This window comes from Salvelinus alpinus, chromosome 12, assembly GCF_045679555.1.
Source record: "Salvelinus alpinus chromosome 12, SLU_Salpinus.1, whole genome shotgun sequence".
NCBI classification, from domain to species: domain Eukaryota; kingdom Metazoa; phylum Chordata; class Actinopteri; order Salmoniformes; family Salmonidae; genus Salvelinus; species Salvelinus alpinus.
The window spans coordinates 1,727,974-1,749,719 of NC_092097.1; the positions used below are offsets into that span (position 1 = coordinate 1,727,974).

The following is a 21,746-nucleotide window of genomic DNA, read 5'->3' on the forward strand; positions in this document are numbered from 1 at the left end:
ATAATCACACAGACACATCAAAAGCTATTCTTCAAAAACAGAACACCCAATTCAGACACATTGCCGATTGTTCATTTCATTTTTAAACAAAGGAACAAATGTTGTAAATTACAGGGGAAGGAGTTACTCTTTCCCACTCACCACAAATTTCAATTCAGGGATTCTCTTGATCTCCTCAAACTCCCGAATCTTCACCGGGTCCACATCTTCCTGAAGCTCCCATGTAGCCTCCTCATAGGACAGGGAGCACCACTTCACCAGGTAGTGTGTCACCTCCTGTAAACACACACATGCACGCACAGCGAGACATAGTGACTGTCAATGAGTCAGACACAGAATTAGCCAGTGAGTCAGTCAGATACACTGACTGAAGCATGTGTGTCCGAACACACAAACACCCCTCACTGGTGGTGAGCAACTGGCTTTCCCCGGCTCACCTCTCCTGTCTCTGTGTCTGTTGTGATGGCCACCTCCAGAACTCTATCCACTTCTATGTAGTCAGGGTTAAAGAGGTCTTCATTCGGCTACATGGAGGAGTAGACAATCAATATCATCCTTTTCATGTGATACCTACGCAGCTATGCATGTCATTTTTTATGTCATATGTATATGTATTGAATGGCTACGCTGGGACAGTTTTTTTTATTTGTATTGGTGTACATTTGTACTTCGCAGAAAACGAAATACATGTTTGCTGATAAATACAGATACTACTACAAATAAAATCCACTGTTGCAGCTTAGCCATACAGTACATTTTCATATGACATAAAAACAAATAATTTGTATACTGTATACATAAAATCATGAAATTATGTCAGAAGAACATAAGAGTAGCCTCACCTCAACGAATATGTGCTTCATTTGGGCATGCTTAGTCCTGAAGCGCTTGATTTTTTGCTGGATGCGAGGGTCCTTCTCCAACTCCTCCAATGTCGCCCATTTACAATGCAGGTAGGAGCTATGAGCAAAAGTGGTAGGATGGTTCAATTAAAATATTCAAGGGGAAAAGGGGTACATTGTCCTTCGACTATGTTGAAATGAGAGTAATTAGGCAAAAGGGTGCAAAAGCAGTTTGGACACCTACTCATTCGAGCGTTTTTCTTTATTTTTTAATATTTTCTACATTGTAGATTAAAAGTGAAGACATCACAACTATGAAATAATACACATGGAATCATGTAGTAACCCAAAAAAAGTGTTAAACAAGATTTTTCAAAAGTAGCCACACTTTGCCTTGATGACAGCTTTGCACACTCTTGGCATTCTCTCAACCAGCTTCACGAGGTAGTCACCTGGAGTGCATTTCAATTAACAGGTGTGCCTTGTTAAAAGTTAATTTGTGGAATTTCTTTCCTTATTAATGCGTTTGAGCGTCATTTGTGTTGTGACAAGGTAGGGATGGTATACAGAAGATAGCCCTATTTGGTAAAATACCAAGTCCATATCTTCACTATTATTCTACAATGTAGAAAATAGTACAAATCAAGAAAAAACCTGGAATGAGTAGGTGTCCAAACTTTTGACTGTACTGTATACATTTCCTGAACTTTCTTATATCTCTCATATATACACCGTATGACAGACACTTCAAAACATACTTCCTTTAGATTTTTTTTACTATCCGTTTTCCCATGTATGAATGTAATCTTCAATGCGTTTATATACGCTAATTTCAGTAAGGCCAAATTCAACGTTTCATCAAATAATTTGTAGGTCTTTTTTTTTATACCTACATGGGTCCTACATTTCAAAATCAAATAGAAAAATGATCCACGGAATGACTATCTTAAAACAATCCATATGTTAGCTTAGTAGACCCCCCTGTCCACAGTGTAGACTCTTAGGGGTTAAAAAGCAATCCCACAGTATAAAAACATCAAGTGGCGGATTTAAGAACATAGAAATACATTGAATACAGCTAAACATGAGAAAATGCTCATTTTGAAAGGTGCAGCTAGGAAAACCTTGAGCGCTCTAACATGTGTCATACACCAAAAAAACAGACCGTCTGTCGACAGACCATCTGTTATCAAAGAGACCAATGTTATTGGGGTCTTCCGCCTAGCTACTGTAAGCACACTTACAAATTTCTGTACTTGACATAGAACTCCTCGGACTCCTCAGTTGCATCCTCAGGGGACGCCTCAAAAGAAGAGAAAAAAAAACAACACATCAAATAATCGAAATCCACACAAGCCTTGTTGCTAGTGTCTGTGTGTGTGTGGTTGTTTATGTCAGGCGGCATACCTCTTTCTTCACAGTTCGAACCGACAGGATCTTCTCAATAACGTTTGCCTCATCTTCAGGGGGCTCCTGCAACAGGGGGGAGAGGGGGCATTACTCACACAAGGTTAAAAAGAAAAATAGTGTGCTTGGGCTTACTGAGGGGGACACTGAACCAGCAAGCAAAGACATCAGGATGCATTACAGCTTTGATTTTGCTCAACAAGTCAGCAACATCTCCTCCTTTATACTGATGACAGACATAGAAAGATGGACAGATATAAACTCTGCAAAAAAAAGAAAAGTCCTCTCACCTGGGTTGATTTTCAGCAAACTTCACATGTGTAAATATTTGTATGAACATAAGAAGATTCAACAACTGAGACAAACTGAACAAGTTCTACAGACATGTGACCAACAGAAATGGAAAAATGTGTCCTTGAACAAGTACTGCAGTGCATCTCCTCCTTTGCCAGTTCTTGCTGTGAGATGTTACTCCACTCTTCCACCAAGGCACCTGCAAATTCCCAATTCCCAGCAAATTCCTAGCCCTCACCCTCCGATCCAACAGGTCCCAGATGTGCTCAATGTGATTGAGATCTGGGCTCTTCGCTGGCCATGGCAGAACACTGACATTCCTGTCTTGCAGGAAATAACACAGAACGAGCGGTATGGCTGGTGGCATTGTCATGCTGGAGGGTCATGTCAGGATGAGCCTGCAGGAAAGATACCACATGAGGGAGGAGGCTGTCTTCCCTGTAACGCACAGCGTTGAGATTGCCTGCAATGACAACAAGCTGAGTCTGATGATGCTATGACAAACCGCCCCAGACCAATACGGACCCTCCACCTCCAAATTGATCCAGAGTACAGGCCTCGGTGTAACGCTCATTCCTTAACTTCTTTGGGGTAGGGGGCAGTATTTTCACATCCGGATGAAAAGCATGCCCAGAGTAAACGGCCTGCTACAAAGCCATAAAAGCTAGAATATGCATATTATTAGTAGATTTGGATAGAAAACACTGACGTTTCTAAAACTGTTTGAATGGTGTCTGAGTATAACAGAACTCATATGGCAGGCAAAAACCTGAAATAAAATCCAACCAGGAAGTGGGAAATCTGAGGTTTGTCGATTTTCAACTCAGCTCCTATTGAAGATAGTGGGATATTGGTAATGTTGCACTTCCTAAGGCTTCCAGTAGATGTCAACAGTCTTTAGAACCTTGTCCGATGCTTCTACTGTGAAGAGGGGCCAAATGAAAGGGGATTGAGTAAGGTCTACCATGACCTGAACATGCGCTGACCATGCGTATTCATGTGAGAGCGAGCTCTATTCCATCGCACTTCTGAAGACAAAAGAATTCTTCGGTTGGACCATTATTGAAGAATTATGTTAAAAACATCCTAAAGATTGATTCAATACTTCGTTTGTCATGTTTTTACGGACTGTAATATAACTTTTTTAACTTTTTGCCCGTACTTTCCGCTGGACTTGAACGCGCGTCGTGAGTTTGGAAAGTGTACTGAACGCTAGAACAACAAGGAAGAATTTGGACATAAATTATGGACATTTTCGAACAAAACAAACATTTATTGTGGAACTGGAATTCCTTGGAGTGCATTCTGATGAAGATCAGTAAAGGTAAGTGAATGTTTATAATGTTTTTTCTGACTTCTGTTGACTGCACAATATGGCGGCTATATTTGTGTCTTGATTGGGCTCTGAGCGCCGACCTCAGATTATTGCATGGTTTGCTTTTTCCGTAAAGCTTTTTTGAAATCTGACACAGCGGTTGCATTAAGGAGAAGTGCATCTAAAATTCCATGCATAACAGTTGTATCTTTTAGCAATGTTTATTATGAGTATTCCTGTAAATTGATGTGGCTCTATGCAAAATCACCAGATGTTTTGGAACTTCTGAACGTAATGCGCCAATGTAAACTCAGATTTTTGGATATAAATATGAACTTTACCGAACAAAACATACACGTATTGTGTAACATGAAGTCCTATGAGTGTCGTCTGATGAAGATCAAAGGTTAGTGATTCATTTTATCTATATTTCTTCTTTTTGTGAATCCTCTCTTTGGCTGGAAAAATGGCTGTGTTATTCTGTGAATAGGCACTCACCTAACATAATCGTTTGGTTTGCTTTCGTCGTAAAGCCTTTTTGAAATCGGACACTGTGGCTGGATTTACAACAAGTGTATCTTTAAAATGGTGTAAAATACATGTATGTTTGAGGAATTTTAATTATGGGATTTCTGTTGTTTTGAATTTGGCGGCCTGCACTTTCACTGGCTGTTGAAGAGGTGGGACGCTACCGTCCCACGTACCCTAGAGAGGTTAAACGATAAACGTGAATCCGACCATCACCTCTGGTGAGACAAAACCACGACACGTCAGTGAAGAGCACTTGCCAGTCCTGTCTGGTCCAGCGATTGTGGCTTTGTGTCCACAGGTGACGTTGTTGCCGGTGATGTCTGGTGTGGACCTGCACTGATGGAGGGATTGTGCGTTCCTGGTGTAACTCAGGCAGTTGTTGTTGCCATCCTGTACATGTCCCGCAGGTGTGATGTTCGGATGTACCGATCCTGTGCAGGTGTTACACGATCGTCCTCGCAGTGGCAGACCACAACTGTCCGTCCTGTCTCCCTGTAGCGCTGTCTTAGGCGTCTCACAGTACGGACATTGCAATTTATTGCCCTGGCCACATCTGCAGTCCTCATGTCTCCTTGCAGCATGCCTAAGGCACATTCACGCAGATGAGCAGGGATCTGGGCATCTTCTTTTGGTGTTTTTCAGAGTCAGTAGAAAGGCCTCTTTAGTGTCCTAAGTGTTCATAACTGTGACCTTAATTGCCTACCGTCTGTAAACTGTTAGTGTCTTAATGACCGTTCCACAGGTGCATGTTCATAAACTGTTTATGGTTAATTGAACAAGCATGGGTAACAGTGTTTAAACCCTTCACAACGAAGATCTGTGAAGTTAATTGGATTTTTACGAATGATCTTTGAAAGACAGGGTCCTGAAAAAAGTTTATATACACACACACACAAAAAACATATATATATATATATTTTTTGTTTTAGTTTTTTTTCCCAAAAGAGTATTTAGTCAGCCACCAATTGTGCCAGTTCTCCCACTTAAAAAGATGAGGCCTGTAATTTTCATCATAGGTACACTTCAACTATGACAGACAAAATGAGAAGGAAAAAAAATCCAGAAATCACATTGTAGGAATTTTAATGAATTTATTTGCAAATTATGGTGGAAAATAAGTATTTGGTCAATAACAAAAGTTTCTCAATACTTTGTTATATACCCTTTGTTGGCAATGACAGAGGTCAAACATCACTGCTCTAGAGGAGATCTGCATGGAGGAATGGGCCAAAATACCAGCAACAGTGTGTGAAAACCTTGTGATGACTTACAGAAAACGTTTGACCTCTGTCATTGCCAACAAAGGGTATATAACAAAGTATTGAGAAACTTTTGTTATTGACCAAATACTTATTTTCCACCATAATTTGCAAATAAATTCATTAAAAATCCTACAATGTGATTTTCTGGAGAAAGTTGAAGTGTACCTATGATGAAAATTACAGGCCTCTCTCATCTTTTTAAGTGGGAGAACTTGCACAATTGGTGGCTGACTAAATACTTTTTTGCCCACTGTGTGTGTGTTTTTATATATATATATATATATATAAAAATAAATATACGGGAGGCAGGCAAATACTTGATTGACAAGAGTGAGACATTGAATTGTAATTTATCTTGTTGTTTGCAGGTGCACTATCCATCTGACCCTATGCAGCCAGGTCCCATCTACTTTTTAACTTCTCGCAAGTTTGGCTTATTTGGTGTCTGCTGTGAAGGAATACAACAAGTCAACTACTTGATTGATGAAGGTCTGTCATCCAGCAAAGGCAGCAGCGCAGTCATCAACTACATGCGCCATTTCTTAAGCAACTACGGAGTTGGGGAAACACGTGTGGACCTGAATTGTGATAACGGCAGTGGCCACTGGTGCGTCGGCCTCATCAAGCAGTACCAGCACTTCAGGTGAATATCATTTTTCATTGCATTGCATGAGGTTATTTTTCTTATCTAAACCTGGGAGGTGAATTGATGTTGTGCAAGGTCGTAATGTCTTCAATTTTTTTTTGTTATTTCCTGTTTTACAGCTTCAATGCTCTGGAGCCTGGTGTTGTCGCCAAGGAGCGTTCAGACTCAGTCGGGACCAGGTTTCAGCTGCTGCGCAGCGATGACATCCTTCCTCCCATAGATGGTCTGCCTGTACAAGCATCACCTGGACTGGACACAGCTAGACAAACTCATATTTTTGAGAAGATCAGAGAGTTTCACGCCAAAGAGGATATGGACTTCACATGCCCTGCATCAAAATCAAGGGCAGGACAGAAACAGGCTCTCCGAACACAGATTCCCTTGTTCATACGTGGTTCGGACTGACCAGTCATCAGCACTACATGCACTGCCTCTATTCAAATGACTCTCTCTTAACAAACACACACACCATATGTTGCTGCTAGTATTTTTTTATCCTGCTGCTCAGCCACTTCACCCCTGATTGTTTTTTATTTATTCTACCTTTATTTAACTTCTTATGGGCAGGTGGGACAGCGCCCCGCATACAAACACATGAAAAAACATATTTCAACCAGGCAGGTGCGACACGAAAGTCAGAAATAGCAATATAAAAAATGCCTTACCTTTGATGATCTTCTTCTGTTGGCACTCCAAAAGGTTCCAATTACATCACAAATAGTCCTTTTGTTTCATCATGTCCTTTATATCCATAAAAACTCAGTTTAGCTGGCGCGCTTCAGTCAATAATCCACCCAGTTTCCCTCCATCAAAATGCATACAAAATGAAATCCAAACAAGTCAAACAACGTTTATAATCAAACCATAGGTACCCTAATACGTAAATAAACGATACAATTTAAGACGGAGAATCGTTATTGTCTTTACCGGAGAAAAATACCAAAGAATTCACGCGCTTGGAAACACTACAGCCAAAATGGGAGCCACCTAGAAAAACTACAATTTCTGGCTCATTTTTCCAAAAACCAGCCTGAAACTCTTTCTAAAGACTGTTGACATCGAGTGGAAGCCCTAGGAACTCCAATCCGGGAGGACTTGGCCTTATGATAAAAGTGATAGCCATTGAAAATAGTGGAAGGCTGAAATATTTTTTGGGGGGATGGTTTGTCCTCGGGGTTTCACCTGCCATATCAGTTCTGTTATACTCACAGACAATTTTAACAGTTTTAGAACAGCTTTTCTATCCAAATCTACCAATTATATGCATATCCTAGCTTCTGGGCCTGAGTAACAGGCAGTTTCCTTTGGGCACGCTTTTCGGACGTCAAAATACTGCCCCCTACCCAAGAGAGGTTAACCAGGTAGGCTAGTTGAGAACAAGTTCTCATTTACAACTGCGACCTGGCCAAGAAAGCAAAGCAGTTCGACACATACAACAGAGTTACACATGGAATAAACAAACATCAATAATACAGTATATATTGTCTGTATGTATACAACTACGACGTCTTTCACTATCGTTATTGATAGTGTACATACTGTATATTTTATTTATATTGACACCACATCTGATATTGCTACTATGCAAGTAACCATTTGGCTGTACTGTTTACACCTTCTGTAGAGACCCAATCACTTAGCAAGACTTAACAAAATATTGATACAGTTGAAGTCGGGAAGTTTACATACACTTAGGTTGGAGTCATTAAAACGAGTTTTTCAACCACTCCACGCATTTCTTGTTAACAAACTATAGGTTTTGGCAAGTCGGTTAGGATATCTACTTTGTGCATGACACAAGTAATTTTTCCAACAATTGTTTCACTTAAAATTCACTGTATCACAATTCCAGTGGGCCAGAGGTTTACATACACTAAGTTGACTGTGCCTGTAAACAGCTTGGAAAATTCCAGAAAATGATGTCATGGCTTTAGAAGCTTCTGATAGACTAATTGACATCATTTGAGTCAATTGGAGGTGTACATGTGGATGTATTTCAAGGCCTACCTTCAAACCCAGTGCCTCTTTGCTTGACATCATGGGAAATCAAAAGAAATCAGCCAAGACCTCAGAAAAAATAAATTGTAGACTGGTTCATCCTTGGGAGCAATTTCCAAACGCCTGAAGGTACCACATTCATCTGTACAAAGAATAGTACGCAAGTACAAACATTATGGGACCAAGCAGTCATCATACTGCTCAGGAAGGGGACGCGTTGTCTTCTAGAGATGAACATACTTTGGTGCAAAAAGTGCAAATCAATCCCAGAATAGCAGCAAAGGACCTTGTGAAGATGCGGGAGGAAACAGGTACAAAAGTATCTACACTGCTAAAAAAAATGAAGGGAACACTTAAACAACACAATTTAACTCCAAGTCAATCACACTTCTGTGAAATCAAACTGTCCACTTAGGAAGCAACACTGATTGACAATACATTTCACATGCTGTTGTGCAAATGGAATAGACAAAAGGTGGAAATTATAGGCAATTAGCAAGACACCCCCAATAAAGGAGTGGTTCTGCAGGTGGTGACCACAGACCACTTCTCAGTTCCTATGCTTCCTGGCTGATGTTTTGGTCACTTTTGAATGCTGGCGGTGCTTTCACTCTAGTGGTAGCATGAGACAGAGTCTACAACCCACACAAGTGGCTCAGGTAGTGCAGCTCATCCAGGATGGCACATCAATGCGAGCTGTGGCAAGGTTTGCTGTGTCTGTCAGCGTAGTGTCCAGAGCATGGAGGCGCTACCAGGAGACAGGCCAGTACATCAGGAGACGTGGAGGAGGCCGTAGGAGGGCAACAACCCAGCAGCAGGACCGCTACCTCCGCCTTTGTGCAAGGAGGAGCACTGCCAGAGGCCTGCAAAATTACCTCCAGCAGGCCTCAAATGTGCAAGGTTCTCCCATCTCCACAGAGGAACTCTGGAGCGCAGAGTGACCATCGGGGTCTTGGTCTCCTCCCTGATCAAGGCCCTTCTCCCCCGATTGCTCTGTTTGGCCGGGTGGCCAGCTCTAGGAAGAGTATTAGTGGTTCCACGCTTCTTCCATTTAAGAATGATGGAGGTCAATGTGTTTTTGGGGACAGTCAACGCTGCAGAAATGTTTTGGTACCTTTCCCCAGATCTGTGCTTCGACAATCTTGTCGTCTCGGAGCTCTTTGTACAAGTGCCTCTTCTGACACAGTGCAGCTGGCTTCCGGGTTAAGCGAGCAGGTGTTAAGAAGCACGGTTTGGAGGACATGGGGGTAAAAATGTTTAAAAAATAATAACAGCTGACTGATTTAGTCAGTAGTCATAAACATTCTTGATAGTAGTGGAAATTAACAATCGTCGACCTTGGCTTAGCCGTCAGACTATTACATACTTTGCCAATTCAACGTACCCGGTCCAAAACTTGTGAGAGGACAACTTCTTGCCCCAGGACCTCTGAATATTTCAGACATGAATTTAACGACATTAGATCTGTCTTCAATATTTATGAACTGTAAATATTTGAACAGCGAGAAATTTGGAGACTTGTCTATGGTGTCGGTGAGGACGTGTCTATGGTGTCCAGCAACGTGTACCTTTCCTCCAGGGCAACAATTCTGTCATTGTAGCCCGACCGATGTTGTTAACCATTCATGATCCGTTGGCCATGGCCGTCGATAGTCTTGCGAACGCCATCTAGAGTAGCTGATATCAGGATCAAAGCAGTGTCTATTGTCCCTTTGAGTTCTGAGACCTTCATGATGTGTAGTTTGTCCAAGTCGGCAGGTAGGCCTGGTGCGGGGTTGTCAGCCATCTTAGTCATCTCCGCCATAGGTGGCGCCATCTTAGTCATCTCCAGCAAAGAGTTTTCGTTCAGACTCTCTTTGGGATGCAGTTTGTGAGCCATTTGAGTAAGAAGTTGCGTTCGACGTTAGAAAAAGTAAATCCTACTAGTAGTGAAAAGTAGAAGAGCTACCTCACGTTACTCCCACGTGTTAACCCGAAAGCCTCCACATAAAACATTCTACTATCGCATAGCTATTAGTATGAATATTCGGACATGGCCAAAGATAAAGAACGAGATGCTTACCTCAGCCTGCCAGGTGATAGTGGCAGCGTTGAGGGCAGGGATACGGCCCGTCCCCAGCACGGCAATAGTCTCCCCGTCGTCATCCACCACCTTGAAGTCCAGGTCCTCATTGTACTTCCTGCGCTTCACCTGTCGCCCCGAGCGACGCTTCTACGAGAGAGAGTTTACACTAAGTGCCTTCATGTCAAGCATTAGCTACTGCACATAGAGTACCAGTCAAAACCTACTCATTCAAGGGTTTTTCTTTATTTTCTACATTGTAGAATAACAGTGAAGAAATAAAAACTATGAAATAACACATATGGAACCATGTAGTAACCAAAAGAAACGTAGTTTTCCCTTTCCTGTGGTGGTCCTCATGAGAGCCAGTTTCATCATAGCGCTCAATGGTTTTTGCGACGTTTATGCAATGTTTATAATTTTCACAATAATCTGATTATTAACCAGTCATTTTACTTGCATATGTATTCTCTTTTTTTTTTACCTTTTACTAGGCAAGTCAGTTAAGAACAAATTCTTATTTTCAATGACAGACAACAGTGGGTTAACTGCCTTGTTCAGGGGCAGAACAACAGATTTTTACCTTGTCAGTCCAACGCTCTAACCACTAGACTACCTGTCGCCCCCACTTTGAGAGAATGTTTTTTTTTACAGAACATTGTACAAATGGAAGCAACATGCGGAATTGTGAGTACAATTTACATATAAATACAGAAAATGGCAATACTAACTAAAATACAATAAACAAAAATAGGCAAAAAAATATGTATTTGTCAACAAACCATGGGCTGTGACGGCTAATACTTTGATATGCTAGAGTCTAGACAATCCTATCTGCCAATCAGGGCAGTGTATGGAAATAAATTTGTATCAACACGCCCACAAGATCAGACTGAGCGTTTCAATGGCAAAAAGATGCTCAGGGAAATAAGTGCAAAAAATACTGAGTTAGTTTCATGAAATAAACAGTGATTTATTAGACACAGTGATAAAAAATGTAATCAAGACTGCAAGGAGGCTTTAGAGAAGCAAGTGTCACTCAGTCTGCTCTTGCCCTGTCAGTCAGTTCCTCACCGTGTTGTCGAGGGGATCGATGCTCTCCTCTCCCCCGATGGCCAGCGCGGACAGGAAGGTCACATTATCTCTCTCCCCAGCCTCCTGGAGAACTGCCTCGCTTTTCCGCTTGCCCTTTTTCTTCTTCTCCGCTGAGACCGGCCCTTGGAAGACTTGCGCTCTGTAGAGACACAGCAGGGTTGGCACCACAGAAACCCACCAGGGAGTGTTCGTAATCTGCACTCAACTGACCAGAGGGGTCACATGGCGGCATTATGAGTTTATAGCCTTGCCACCTCACATCTCGGCAGGTATACTAGCAGAGAATACAAAAGCTAGATACAGTGCATTTGGAAAGTATTCAGAACCCCTGACTTTTTCCACATTGTTACGTTACAGCATATATATATAATGTATTATTGGTTTGTCGTCCCCCCCCACCCACACACAATACCCTATAATGACAAAGCAAAAACTGGTTGACATTTTTGCAAATGTATTAAAAATAAACTAAGCACATTTACATAAGTATTCTTACTCTAAGTATCCGGGCTGGGCCACTCAAGGACATTCAGAGACTTGACCCGAAGCCACTCCTGCGTGGTCTTGGCTGTGTGCTTAGGGTTGCCCTGTTGGAAGGTGAACCTTCGTCTAAGGTTCGGAGCGCTCTGGGGCAGGTTATCAATGATCTCTCTGTACTTTGCTTTGTTCATCTTTCCCCCGATCCTGACTGGTCTCCCAGTCCCTGAAGAACATCCCCACAGCATGATCCTGCCACCATCATGCTTCACCATAGGGATGGTGCCAGGTTTCCTCCAGACGTGACACTTGACATTCAGGCCAAAGCGTTCAAGCTTGGTTTCATCAGACCAGAGAATCTTATTTCTCATGGTCTGGGAGTCCTTTAGGTGCCTTTTGGAAAACTCCAAATGGGCGGTCATGTGCCTTTTACTGAAGAGTGGCTTCCTTCTGGCCACTACCATAAAAGGCCTGCTTGGTGGAGTGCCGCAGAGATGGAGCTCCCACAGAGGAACTCTGGAGCTCTGTCAGAGTGATGATTGGGCAGTCAGCTCTAGGAAGAGTCTTGGTGGTTCCAAACTTCCACTTAAGAATGATGGAGGCCACTGATTTTGGGGACCGTCAATACTACAGAAATGTTTTTGTAAAATACCCCAGATCTGTGCCGCAACACATTCCGGTCTTGGAGGACTACGGACAATTCCGTAGTCCTCCAAGACTACGGAATTGGCTTGGTTTTGGTTTTTGGTTTTTGCTCTGACATGCAGGGTCAACTGTGGGACCTTATATAGACAGGTGTGTGCCTTTCTAAATCATGTCCAATCAATTGAATTTACCAGAGGTGAACTCCAATCAAGTTGTAGAAACCAAGGATGATCAATGGAAACAGGATGCACCTGAGCACAATTTTGAGTCTCATAGCAAAGGGTCTGAATACTTGTGTAAATAAGGTTTATTTAATACATTTGCAAAAAGTGGGTGTTTTGTGTAGATTGAGGGAAAAATGTATTTAACCCATTTTAGAATAAGGCTGTAACAAAATGTGGATAAAGTCGAGGTCTGAATACTTTCCGAATGCACTGTAAGTGGGCAATGTTTTTTTTCCTAACGTCCTTTTTTTGGGAATGCAGGGGTTTAAAAAAGGGGTTTAAAAAGGTTCCCCACGGTTTCCATCTCAAATCCACCCATTCTGCGATTAGAAAAATGCCTCCCACTCCGCTACGGACATGCCAAATAGCAAAATTCTGTGGTCTAGATATTAGCACCGAACGAATATCTCCCTAGATCCCATAACAAAGGCTCAATGACATGGTGCAACTTGGGAAATCTCACCTTTGGGGGAAAAAATCTAAACATCTCTAACTAAAGCCATACAAAGTTGATTTACTTGTTTAACAGATTTCATTTTTTGAAAAGTGAGGCGAGTGAGCAATTTATTTATTCATTTATTTTTTGAACCCCAACCTTACAAGGTTTTGTACTGACTTTACCAAGACATTTTAGAATGACAGTCACAGGGACCACAGTTTGAGTCCTGGTCAGGGTCATTAGTGTCAGGAGTTGGATGGCACCTTTGAAAGCCTGTCCCAGCTGACTTTTAGGCACAGTTCATTAAATCAGAGGCATAGATCTGCCATTTTATATAATTGATTGTAGTCTACATATATTCTATTTAGCTTGAATTCTACGTTGAACCTTCTCACGTGTGAGTTTCAAATATGTAACAGTGCACCCAGCAAGAGTTATTTTTTAATGTGTGCAATATGCTCACTGTTCCAAAACTGTATCATTACACAATAGGACAGTTAACCAGGAACGCTACTTGCTAATTATCTACACTGAACAAAAACGCAACATGTAAAATGTTGATCCCATGTTTCATGAGTTGAAATAAAAGACCCAAAAAATGTTCCATCGGCACAAAAAGGTTCTCAAATGTTGTGCACAAATCAAATTTTAGTCACATACACGTACGTGTTTAGCAGATGTTATTGCGGGTGTAACAAAATGCTTGTGCTTCTAGTTCCGAAAGTGTCGGGCTATATCACCACCTGGTAGTAAAGGTTGAATAATCTATTGTTCAGCTATTAGCCTCCCTCCCCAACTTGCAACAAATTGATGTATTTTTGTAGAGACTAGAACTTTATTTTCAAACAAATAATTGTTCTGAAAGCAAAAACGAGGCTTCAAAAGTAAATTTTAAAAATTGCAATCGAATATTTTGTAATAGAGCTCAAAACTTTATGCATTTTATTCCTCAAAAATATTGAGAAAAAAATGTATTTGAAAAAATTACATTTCGCTATCAACCACCCTCCATTTTGGCAATTTTTTGAGTGTCAGTTTGGCTACAAACAATACTGTTCAGCCTTTCTTTCCGACAAAAAGGAAGTCATAGCAGACACCTACGAAGGACTGCGTGATGATAGCATCTCAGGTAAGCAGCACTGGGCGTTCTTCCATCCAACTTCTACATAGCTAGTAGTTAGCTCCTAGATTTGGCATGGGTCCCCAGATCAAAAAGTTCTACAGCTGCACCATCGAGAGCATCCTGACTGGTAGCATCACCGCCTGGTATGGCAACTGCTCCTCATCTGGCCGTAAGGCGCTTTAGGAGCTAGTAGTTAGCTCCTACGATTCAGTGTCGGTTCATAACATTCTACTATATTACACATATATACCGTAGAATGATAAATAATGCAATTATTATTCAAGTAAACCAAAATAATTTAGCTACGAACGCCTGTGCTCGCCATTTTTAGTTGAATTCATCTAACCTTCTGTCCCATTTGTTTCATAGTCGATATATAAATCACCTTCCATGACAGTGTAACGGTTAGCTTTTCATAAATCACCTTCCATGACAGTGTAACGGTTAGCTTTTCTTACAGAAGGATGAAAGAATACAATATGTCTGTCAGGGAATGCTATTCTGATGTGTCAGATGAAGAGTTAGACCAGAAAGTCAGTGCCATTAAGGAAGCCCCATGCGGGCTTTAGAATGGTCAAAGGAAGTCTCCAAACAATGGGCCATCGTGTACAATGGCGAAGAGTTAGGGAGTCTTCGCAGCGTGTAGATGGTGCAGGTATCATTGTCAGAATGATCCAGCTTCGTTGCATTGCTCGGCAAAAATACTCTGTACCTGCTCCCCGTCAGCTCAGGGATTCGATCTTGCAACCTTTCGGTTACATGCCCAACGCTCTAACCACTTGGCTACCTGCCGCCCCACCTCTAAGTCCCGCTGTGTAAGCTTGCAACTTTTAAAGGAGGAACCACTGTAAATTTTTCTGGGCTAACATTGTAAGACATACATAAAAAACGAAATACTGCAAAGTTTCCTAAGAACTAGAAGTGAGGCAGCCCTGTGTCGGCGCCATCTACACATTCTTCACATCCCGGTTAGTGAACATTTCTCCTTTGCCAAGATAATCCAATCACCTGACAGGTGCGGCATATCAAGAAGCTGATTAAACAACATGATCATTACAGAGGTGCACCTTGTGCTGGGGGCCCTAAAAAGGCCACTCTTAAATGTGCAGTTGTCACAACGCAATGACACAGATGTCTCAAGTTGAAGGAGCGTGCAATTAGCATGCTGACTGTATGAATGTCCACCAGAGCTGTTGCCAGAAGATTGTATGTTCATAAGCAGCCACCAGTCATTTTAGAGAATTTGGCAGTATGTCCAACCGGCCTCAGAACCGGAGACCCCGTGTAACCACGCCAGCCCAGGACCTCCACACCTGGCTTCTTCACCTGCGGGATCATCTGAGACCAGCCACCGCTGCAGCTGATGAAACGGAGGAGTATTTGTCTGTAATAAAGCCCTTCTGTGGGGAAAGAAAATAATTCTGACTGGCTAGGCCTGGCTCCCCATGGCTGCTCCCCTGCCCAGTCATGTGAAATCCATGTATTAGGGCCTAATGAATTTTAATTGACTGATTTCCTTCTATGAAAATTGTTGAAATAGTTGCATGTTGCGTTTATATTTTTGCTTCATATAGTAATTGCTATTATCCAATTCATATTATGGTTTCTGTCAGCCGACAGTTAGCACTAGGACTAACGTAGCCTACAGTTTCCGATTTGGATGAGAATGGCATTATACTGCTGCTACTTCGTTGAAAGTCTTAACATCTGCATCCAAAAATAAACTGCGTACAACTGACTGTTGCGTCGATCATAAGTAAACATTCTAATCAGACCGGTTTGAGCATACGCTGTAGGGACCACTGTAAAATCATCACACCTGTGTACTCGTACATGTCAAAGGGTTAACATCTCCCACTACAATAGATGGGTTAGCTGACAAAAGTCACGGAAACGATGTGCACTTGTCACTGGGGCAGAAGTACATGAGTTGTGATTCTGGATAGCCCGATAGTTACCAACAATGACAAGAAACTGCTATGTGAGGAATCGTAAATGACTCGTTTCAGCTAGTTTCATCTTGTTCTTGATACCATGTCTTGTTTTGTGTTTTGGCAGATTATGTCAATGCTAATATGGCTAAAATTCGCTAGCTAGTTAACCAACAACTAACAATGTATTTGTGAGACAAGTGCTCATTGCATAAAATGTATATGTTTTTAATTAACATTGTTGACATGTAAACTATAAATAGTCTGTTTTGCCCCATAAATGCGCACGCGTCTTTTGTTGGTAAAGTGGCACAGTGGTCTAAGACACTGCATCTCAGTGCAAGAGGCGTCACTGCAGTACCTGGTTCGAATCCAGGCTGCATCACATCCGGCCGTGATTGGGAGTCCCATAGGGCGGCGCACAATTGGCCCAGCGTCGTCCGGGTTTGGCCGGGGTAGGCCGCCATTGTAAATAAGAATTTGTTCTTAACTGACTTGCCTAGTTAAATAAAAATATTTTTAGACAGATTCAGCAAGCACACACATTTTCTTCAGGAAATGTACTTTTCCTAGTTTAGTCATATGGAGTTGCAATGTCCCACAAATTCAATACCCAAATCGACTTGAAATATCTACAAAACAAGTTTTGCAGCTTCATAATCCAAAAAGGTACAGAAAAAAAATAAAACTTAAAATTTGAGATTTACAAATGATTTTTTTTGAGTCACATGATTCTATTCATCATGATTGAACCAAATTCCAACTGCTAGAATGGATCGTCAATTTTGTCAAAAATAGTTTCATATGAATCATCGATTATGTATTTTTTATTCTAAATGTTGGGGAGAAATGTGAAGCGGGGATCCATTAAACAGTCAAATCAACTTTGTTAGGCATAAGGAGAAGAGTTAAAGCAGAGTAACAGTAGGGGTTCTGACTTCTTGTAACCCACCTAAATTAATTGAATGGTATTATTCCGCACTAGACAAACACAACCATGTCTCTAAATACAACCAAGATTTTACCCGCTAACCACCCAAGAGAACCTGGTTGCGACACACCATTGGAAAAACACAGTGAATGCACTAGTGAACAAAAGCCCCTCACCTGGGTTTGCGGCCCCTCTGTCTGGAAGGAGAGGGGGCGCTCTTGCATTCTGAAGGAGGATGGGGCAGGGCCTGCACCTTGGGTTTTCTCCCTCTCTTCACCTCTTTTGGTGCCTTCACCTTCCTGGGCTCCTTGAAATTGCGCAGCAGCAGCTCCTTCCCTTCTTTCTGCTCCTTCTTTTTATTTGGTTTCATGTCTCTCTCCAAGCCCTTGTGCTGCAAGGCACTGCCAGGCTCGCCCCGCTTGTCTTTTTTCTTTCGTTTCTTCTTCGCCCACCGCCCGCCCCCTCCATCATCCTCCTCGCTGTTGAGGGGTGACGAGGGGGCGCAGGGGCTGAGGCTGGCCGAGCTGGTGCCCGCATCGCCCATCCTGGGGTGCTTGGAGTTGGCCATGCAGTGATTGGTCTGACCACCACCAAGGTCCCTGATCTGGTCCTTAGAGCCCAGGGTTCCCCTGGGAAATGGAGTTTGTGCATTCTGGGCAGTTGCGTTAGAGGCTGCTGTAGCTGGAGTGTACTTTTGTGAGTGGGTGGTGGACATCTGGAAAAGAACAAGAATGGTGCAATGAAGATACAGAAAGATAAAGGGATAGGAAAAAAAAAATGCAGGTCATGCCTCAATCTTGCAGTCATAATGAGAGTGAATGGTCGTCACAGGGCGTACTTCTGCAAATGTGAACAATGTTTGCCAGTGTTCAGAATCACATTACACAACAGTGAAGTCTCAGTAAAATTCTCCACATATTCAGAGACCTAGTCAGAGATATAGTGACAAATCTTTCTGTGTCAAATCAGAGGGTAAACCCAAAGCCTGCAAATCCTCCGATATTTAACGGCATGCTCAGAATTCCATTAAGGGTCTCCATGTTCCTCGATCTCTTCCTCAAAACGCACATCTGGGCTGTCATAATGCAGCTAATTCTATGGAGAAACAAACGCCACAATAAAACATCCCCCATGACGCATTATGACTACTCTTAGAAATGCAAGCAGTCAGTCAAAGAGGGCATGTGCTGGTTTACCGATACAGCAAAGTTGTGCACAACACTAATAAGCCAACACAGATTCATAGGACCCCAGAACCTTTGGACAATTGTACCCTCTCTACACCTGACGAGAGCAGTGCAATACGTCTAAACCTCTCCCAACAGTGACCACAAAATTATAGATTTAGGTGAGGATGCATCATTTGAACGGAAAGTTTTCATCTGACATATTTTGTAATCAAGTGAGTGCAGTTTGGTAAAAAAAAAGACGCAGTTAGATGGAGGATGAAAGTCTGTATGAAACCAATTTTATTAGCATGGCATTGCAAACTGGGCATGAATGAAGAAATATGAATGAAAAGGCCCCGTACAGCTGTTTTGAAATCCATAAATCATTTCTGGGTAAAGATAATTTAAAAAAAGATCCAAATAGTAAAAAATAAAAAAAATCGCCCGCCCCCCCAATTTCTGAAGCAAGCATTTTGCCAGGACTGTCTGGGAGTGGCCTAAGACGCAGAGCGGGGGTGGGGACCAGCCCAATAGTTACAATGGAATAATAATACCCAATCCACACTGTGGAGCATGTTGCATCAAATCAGTGCAAAATAAGAGATCTCTTAAGCTGAAAACAAGTTGGCAGAGACATTTGAAAGTGTCTTATTGGTCTATTACATTATTCTTTCATGTGATCACTTGAGGAACAAGACTCCAACAATGCAAAACCTGCTGAAAAAAGGTAATGTAGCTGTTCCAATAGACTTGCTAGCTGTTCCCATAGACTTCCAGTCATTGCGCTAACGGCAGTAAGCAATTGCACTTCAAACCGCATGCAGACATAAAAATGGTATCCATGAGTTAAGTAGAAAAAGGGCTGGGGGGGTTCTACTAAGCTAACATACGGAGTCACACCAAGGATCATTTAGATTTTTGATTTAGAATTTTAGGACCCTTTTTAGGTAAAAAATATATATATATTTGATGAAACATTGAATTTGTCCTTACTGCTATTAGCCCATAGAAATGCATTGAATAAACTGATTCATACATGGAAAGAGTTTTAAAAAATGATGTACCATAAGGAAATCTCAGTCCTATATCTGAGCAATATGAAAGTTCAGGACACTTATCTTTTCTACCCATATTAAATATATTTTTTTGTAACTCCATATATACACCTCCATTCATTTTTTTTTTTTTTTTTTTTAACTTGTCCTGGGCTACCTTCAGACCAGTCTTGTGGGCATCCTAGAGGCGTCAGAAGACGCCGACTCTAAGGGGTTATTAAAGTTCTTTACTCACCATAATTATCACTTGTCTGACCGCATGCATAATGACGAGTTTCTCACACAACTGGCCTGTGTGGGTGATGTTTTTTGTTTTTTTTAATCGCCTGAATGATCTGAATCTATAATTACAGGGACTCTACGCAACTATATTCAATGTGCGGGACATAATTCATTTAGAAGTTGGAGCTCTTCTCTGTCTGCATTAACAAGGACAAAAGACAGGTCTTTCCATAATTGTATGATTTTTTTGTTTGCAAATGAACTCAAGCTTACGGACAATGTCAAATGTGATATAGCGAAGCACCTGAGTGAGTTGGGTGGTGAAATACGCAGTTACATTCCAAAACGGATGACACAAACAACTGGATTCGTTATCCCTTTCATGCCCTGCCTCCAATCCACTTACCGATATCTGAACAAGAGAGCCTCATCGAAATTGCAACAAGCGGTTCTGTGAAAATTGTATTTAAATCAGAAGCCACTGCATGATTTCTAGATTGGGCTGCGCTCAGAGTTTCTTGCCTTGGCAAATCGCGCTGTTAAGACACGGATGCCCTTTGCAACCACGTACCTATGTGAGAGTGGATTCTCGGCCCTCACTAGCATGAAAACTCAATACAGGCACAGACTGTGTGTGGGAAATTATTTAAGTCCGAGACTCTCTCCAATACAACATTGCAGAGTTATGTGCATCCTTTCAAGTACACCCTTCTCTGTGGTGAGTTATTCACAATTTTCAATGAACAAATAAAGTTCTATATGTAAGATGGCTAAATATAGAGTAACATTTGTGATTATTATTATTATTTGCGCCCTGGTCCTATTTGTGCCCTGTTGTGACAAACTCACACTCAATTCTTATGTTTAAGAAATGTATCATATAGTGTGTGTGGCAGGCTTACAATGGCACACAAAAAAAACATTTGAGAGTGCGCTGACCCTGGTGCTAGAGGTGGTATGCAGCTGGAGGTTAAATGTTTAAAGGGGTATGGGACTTAAAAAGGTTTGGGAACCACTGTACTATAGGCTTGATATTGAGGGAATGCTGGCTAAACTCAATTGGCAACTATACTGTAATGAGTTGTGTAGGCTAATCAATCGGTTGTCTGGATTATCAAATTGACCGGCATGAATTAATGTGTAGTAGTAGGACTTGTGCTCGTAGATACTTATAGTGCGTGACAAGGACCAGGTTTGTTGAAAACTGTCAAGGTATGTATTGTGGTAAAGGTTTGGGGTACCCGATGTCCCCAGTTTTTGAGAGGGACCCAGATTTATATTTTAATTCTGATGGGTGGGCCATTATTTGAGCCATGACATTTTTACACAAGTATAAACAACAGCTAAATCAAGCCATTAGTGAAGGTCATACACAGAAAAGCTCAGCATCCATCACCAGGATGTCTGAGTCTGACCCAATCTGTTCCTCTATGCTTTTGTGTTCATATTGTGCTACAAAATGATAAGCACATCATGTAACCATAATCAAGACTCATGCTAAGATGTACACTTACAGCTACATAGTAACAAAGACAAAAGTAGTCCCAGAAAGCATTAAAAAAATAACAAAAAAAAACACCTACTGTTCGAGAAAAGTCCTTGATTTAATATAGCAACAGTAATTGTATCCACGAGAATTAGCAGCGTATCACATCCCAGTAGAGAATTTTGTGTAAAAGTAGATATGGCACACTTCATGTGATAAGGGCTATATTGGTGCAGTCCCATTTTGAGCAACATGTTATTTATAAACCAAGGCTGAGGACATGTGGAGGGGTATATGGGACAACTCATGCACAGGAAGATGATAATGTCAATGAATCAGACTCCCAGCTCCGGGAATCAGGGCCGTCGCCATGGAAACAGGCTCTGTATCAAGCAGCAACGTAAACACGCCGTCTCTATGGTAACCCTTTCGTTGCCAGCTGAAGGGACTATTTGACATTACATCCATTTTGCACTTGATCAGACAGATGCTACCTATAGCCTGCCCCCCTGCTTTGGTCAACAGCTGCTTTCCCTAGTCTTCATGCTGGGATGAACAATCAAAAGGGAGAAGGTCAACCACAAAATATGAC

General features: G+C 41.7%; 1 protein-coding gene across 9 annotated transcripts in view; it reads right to left on the reverse strand.

The window, feature by feature from the left end:
- The window catches only part of LOC139535354 (chromodomain-helicase-DNA-binding protein 6-like), an 80,873-nt gene that overhangs the window by 48,613 nt on the left and 10,514 nt on the right, over positions 1 to 21,746 (reverse strand). For all 9 annotated transcript variants that reach the window (XR_011667104.1, XM_071334687.1, XM_071334686.1 and 6 more), the window contains 8 exons: positions 17,399 to 17,937; positions 11,432 to 11,591; positions 10,358 to 10,507; positions 2,250 to 2,315; positions 2,087 to 2,145; positions 843 to 960; positions 438 to 524; positions 142 to 276 (listed from right to left, as the gene is read on the reverse strand). Coding sequence is in view for 8 of the 9 variants with exons in the window: in XM_071334687.1 (XP_071190788.1) it covers positions 142 to 276; positions 438 to 524; positions 843 to 960; positions 2,087 to 2,145; positions 2,250 to 2,315; positions 10,358 to 10,507; positions 11,432 to 11,591; positions 17,399 to 17,937 (1,314 nt within the window). In the remaining variant the exon portion in view is untranslated. The remainder of the gene's footprint in view (positions 1 to 141; positions 277 to 437; positions 525 to 842; positions 961 to 2,086; positions 2,146 to 2,249; positions 2,316 to 10,357; positions 10,508 to 11,431; positions 11,592 to 17,398; positions 17,938 to 21,746) is intronic.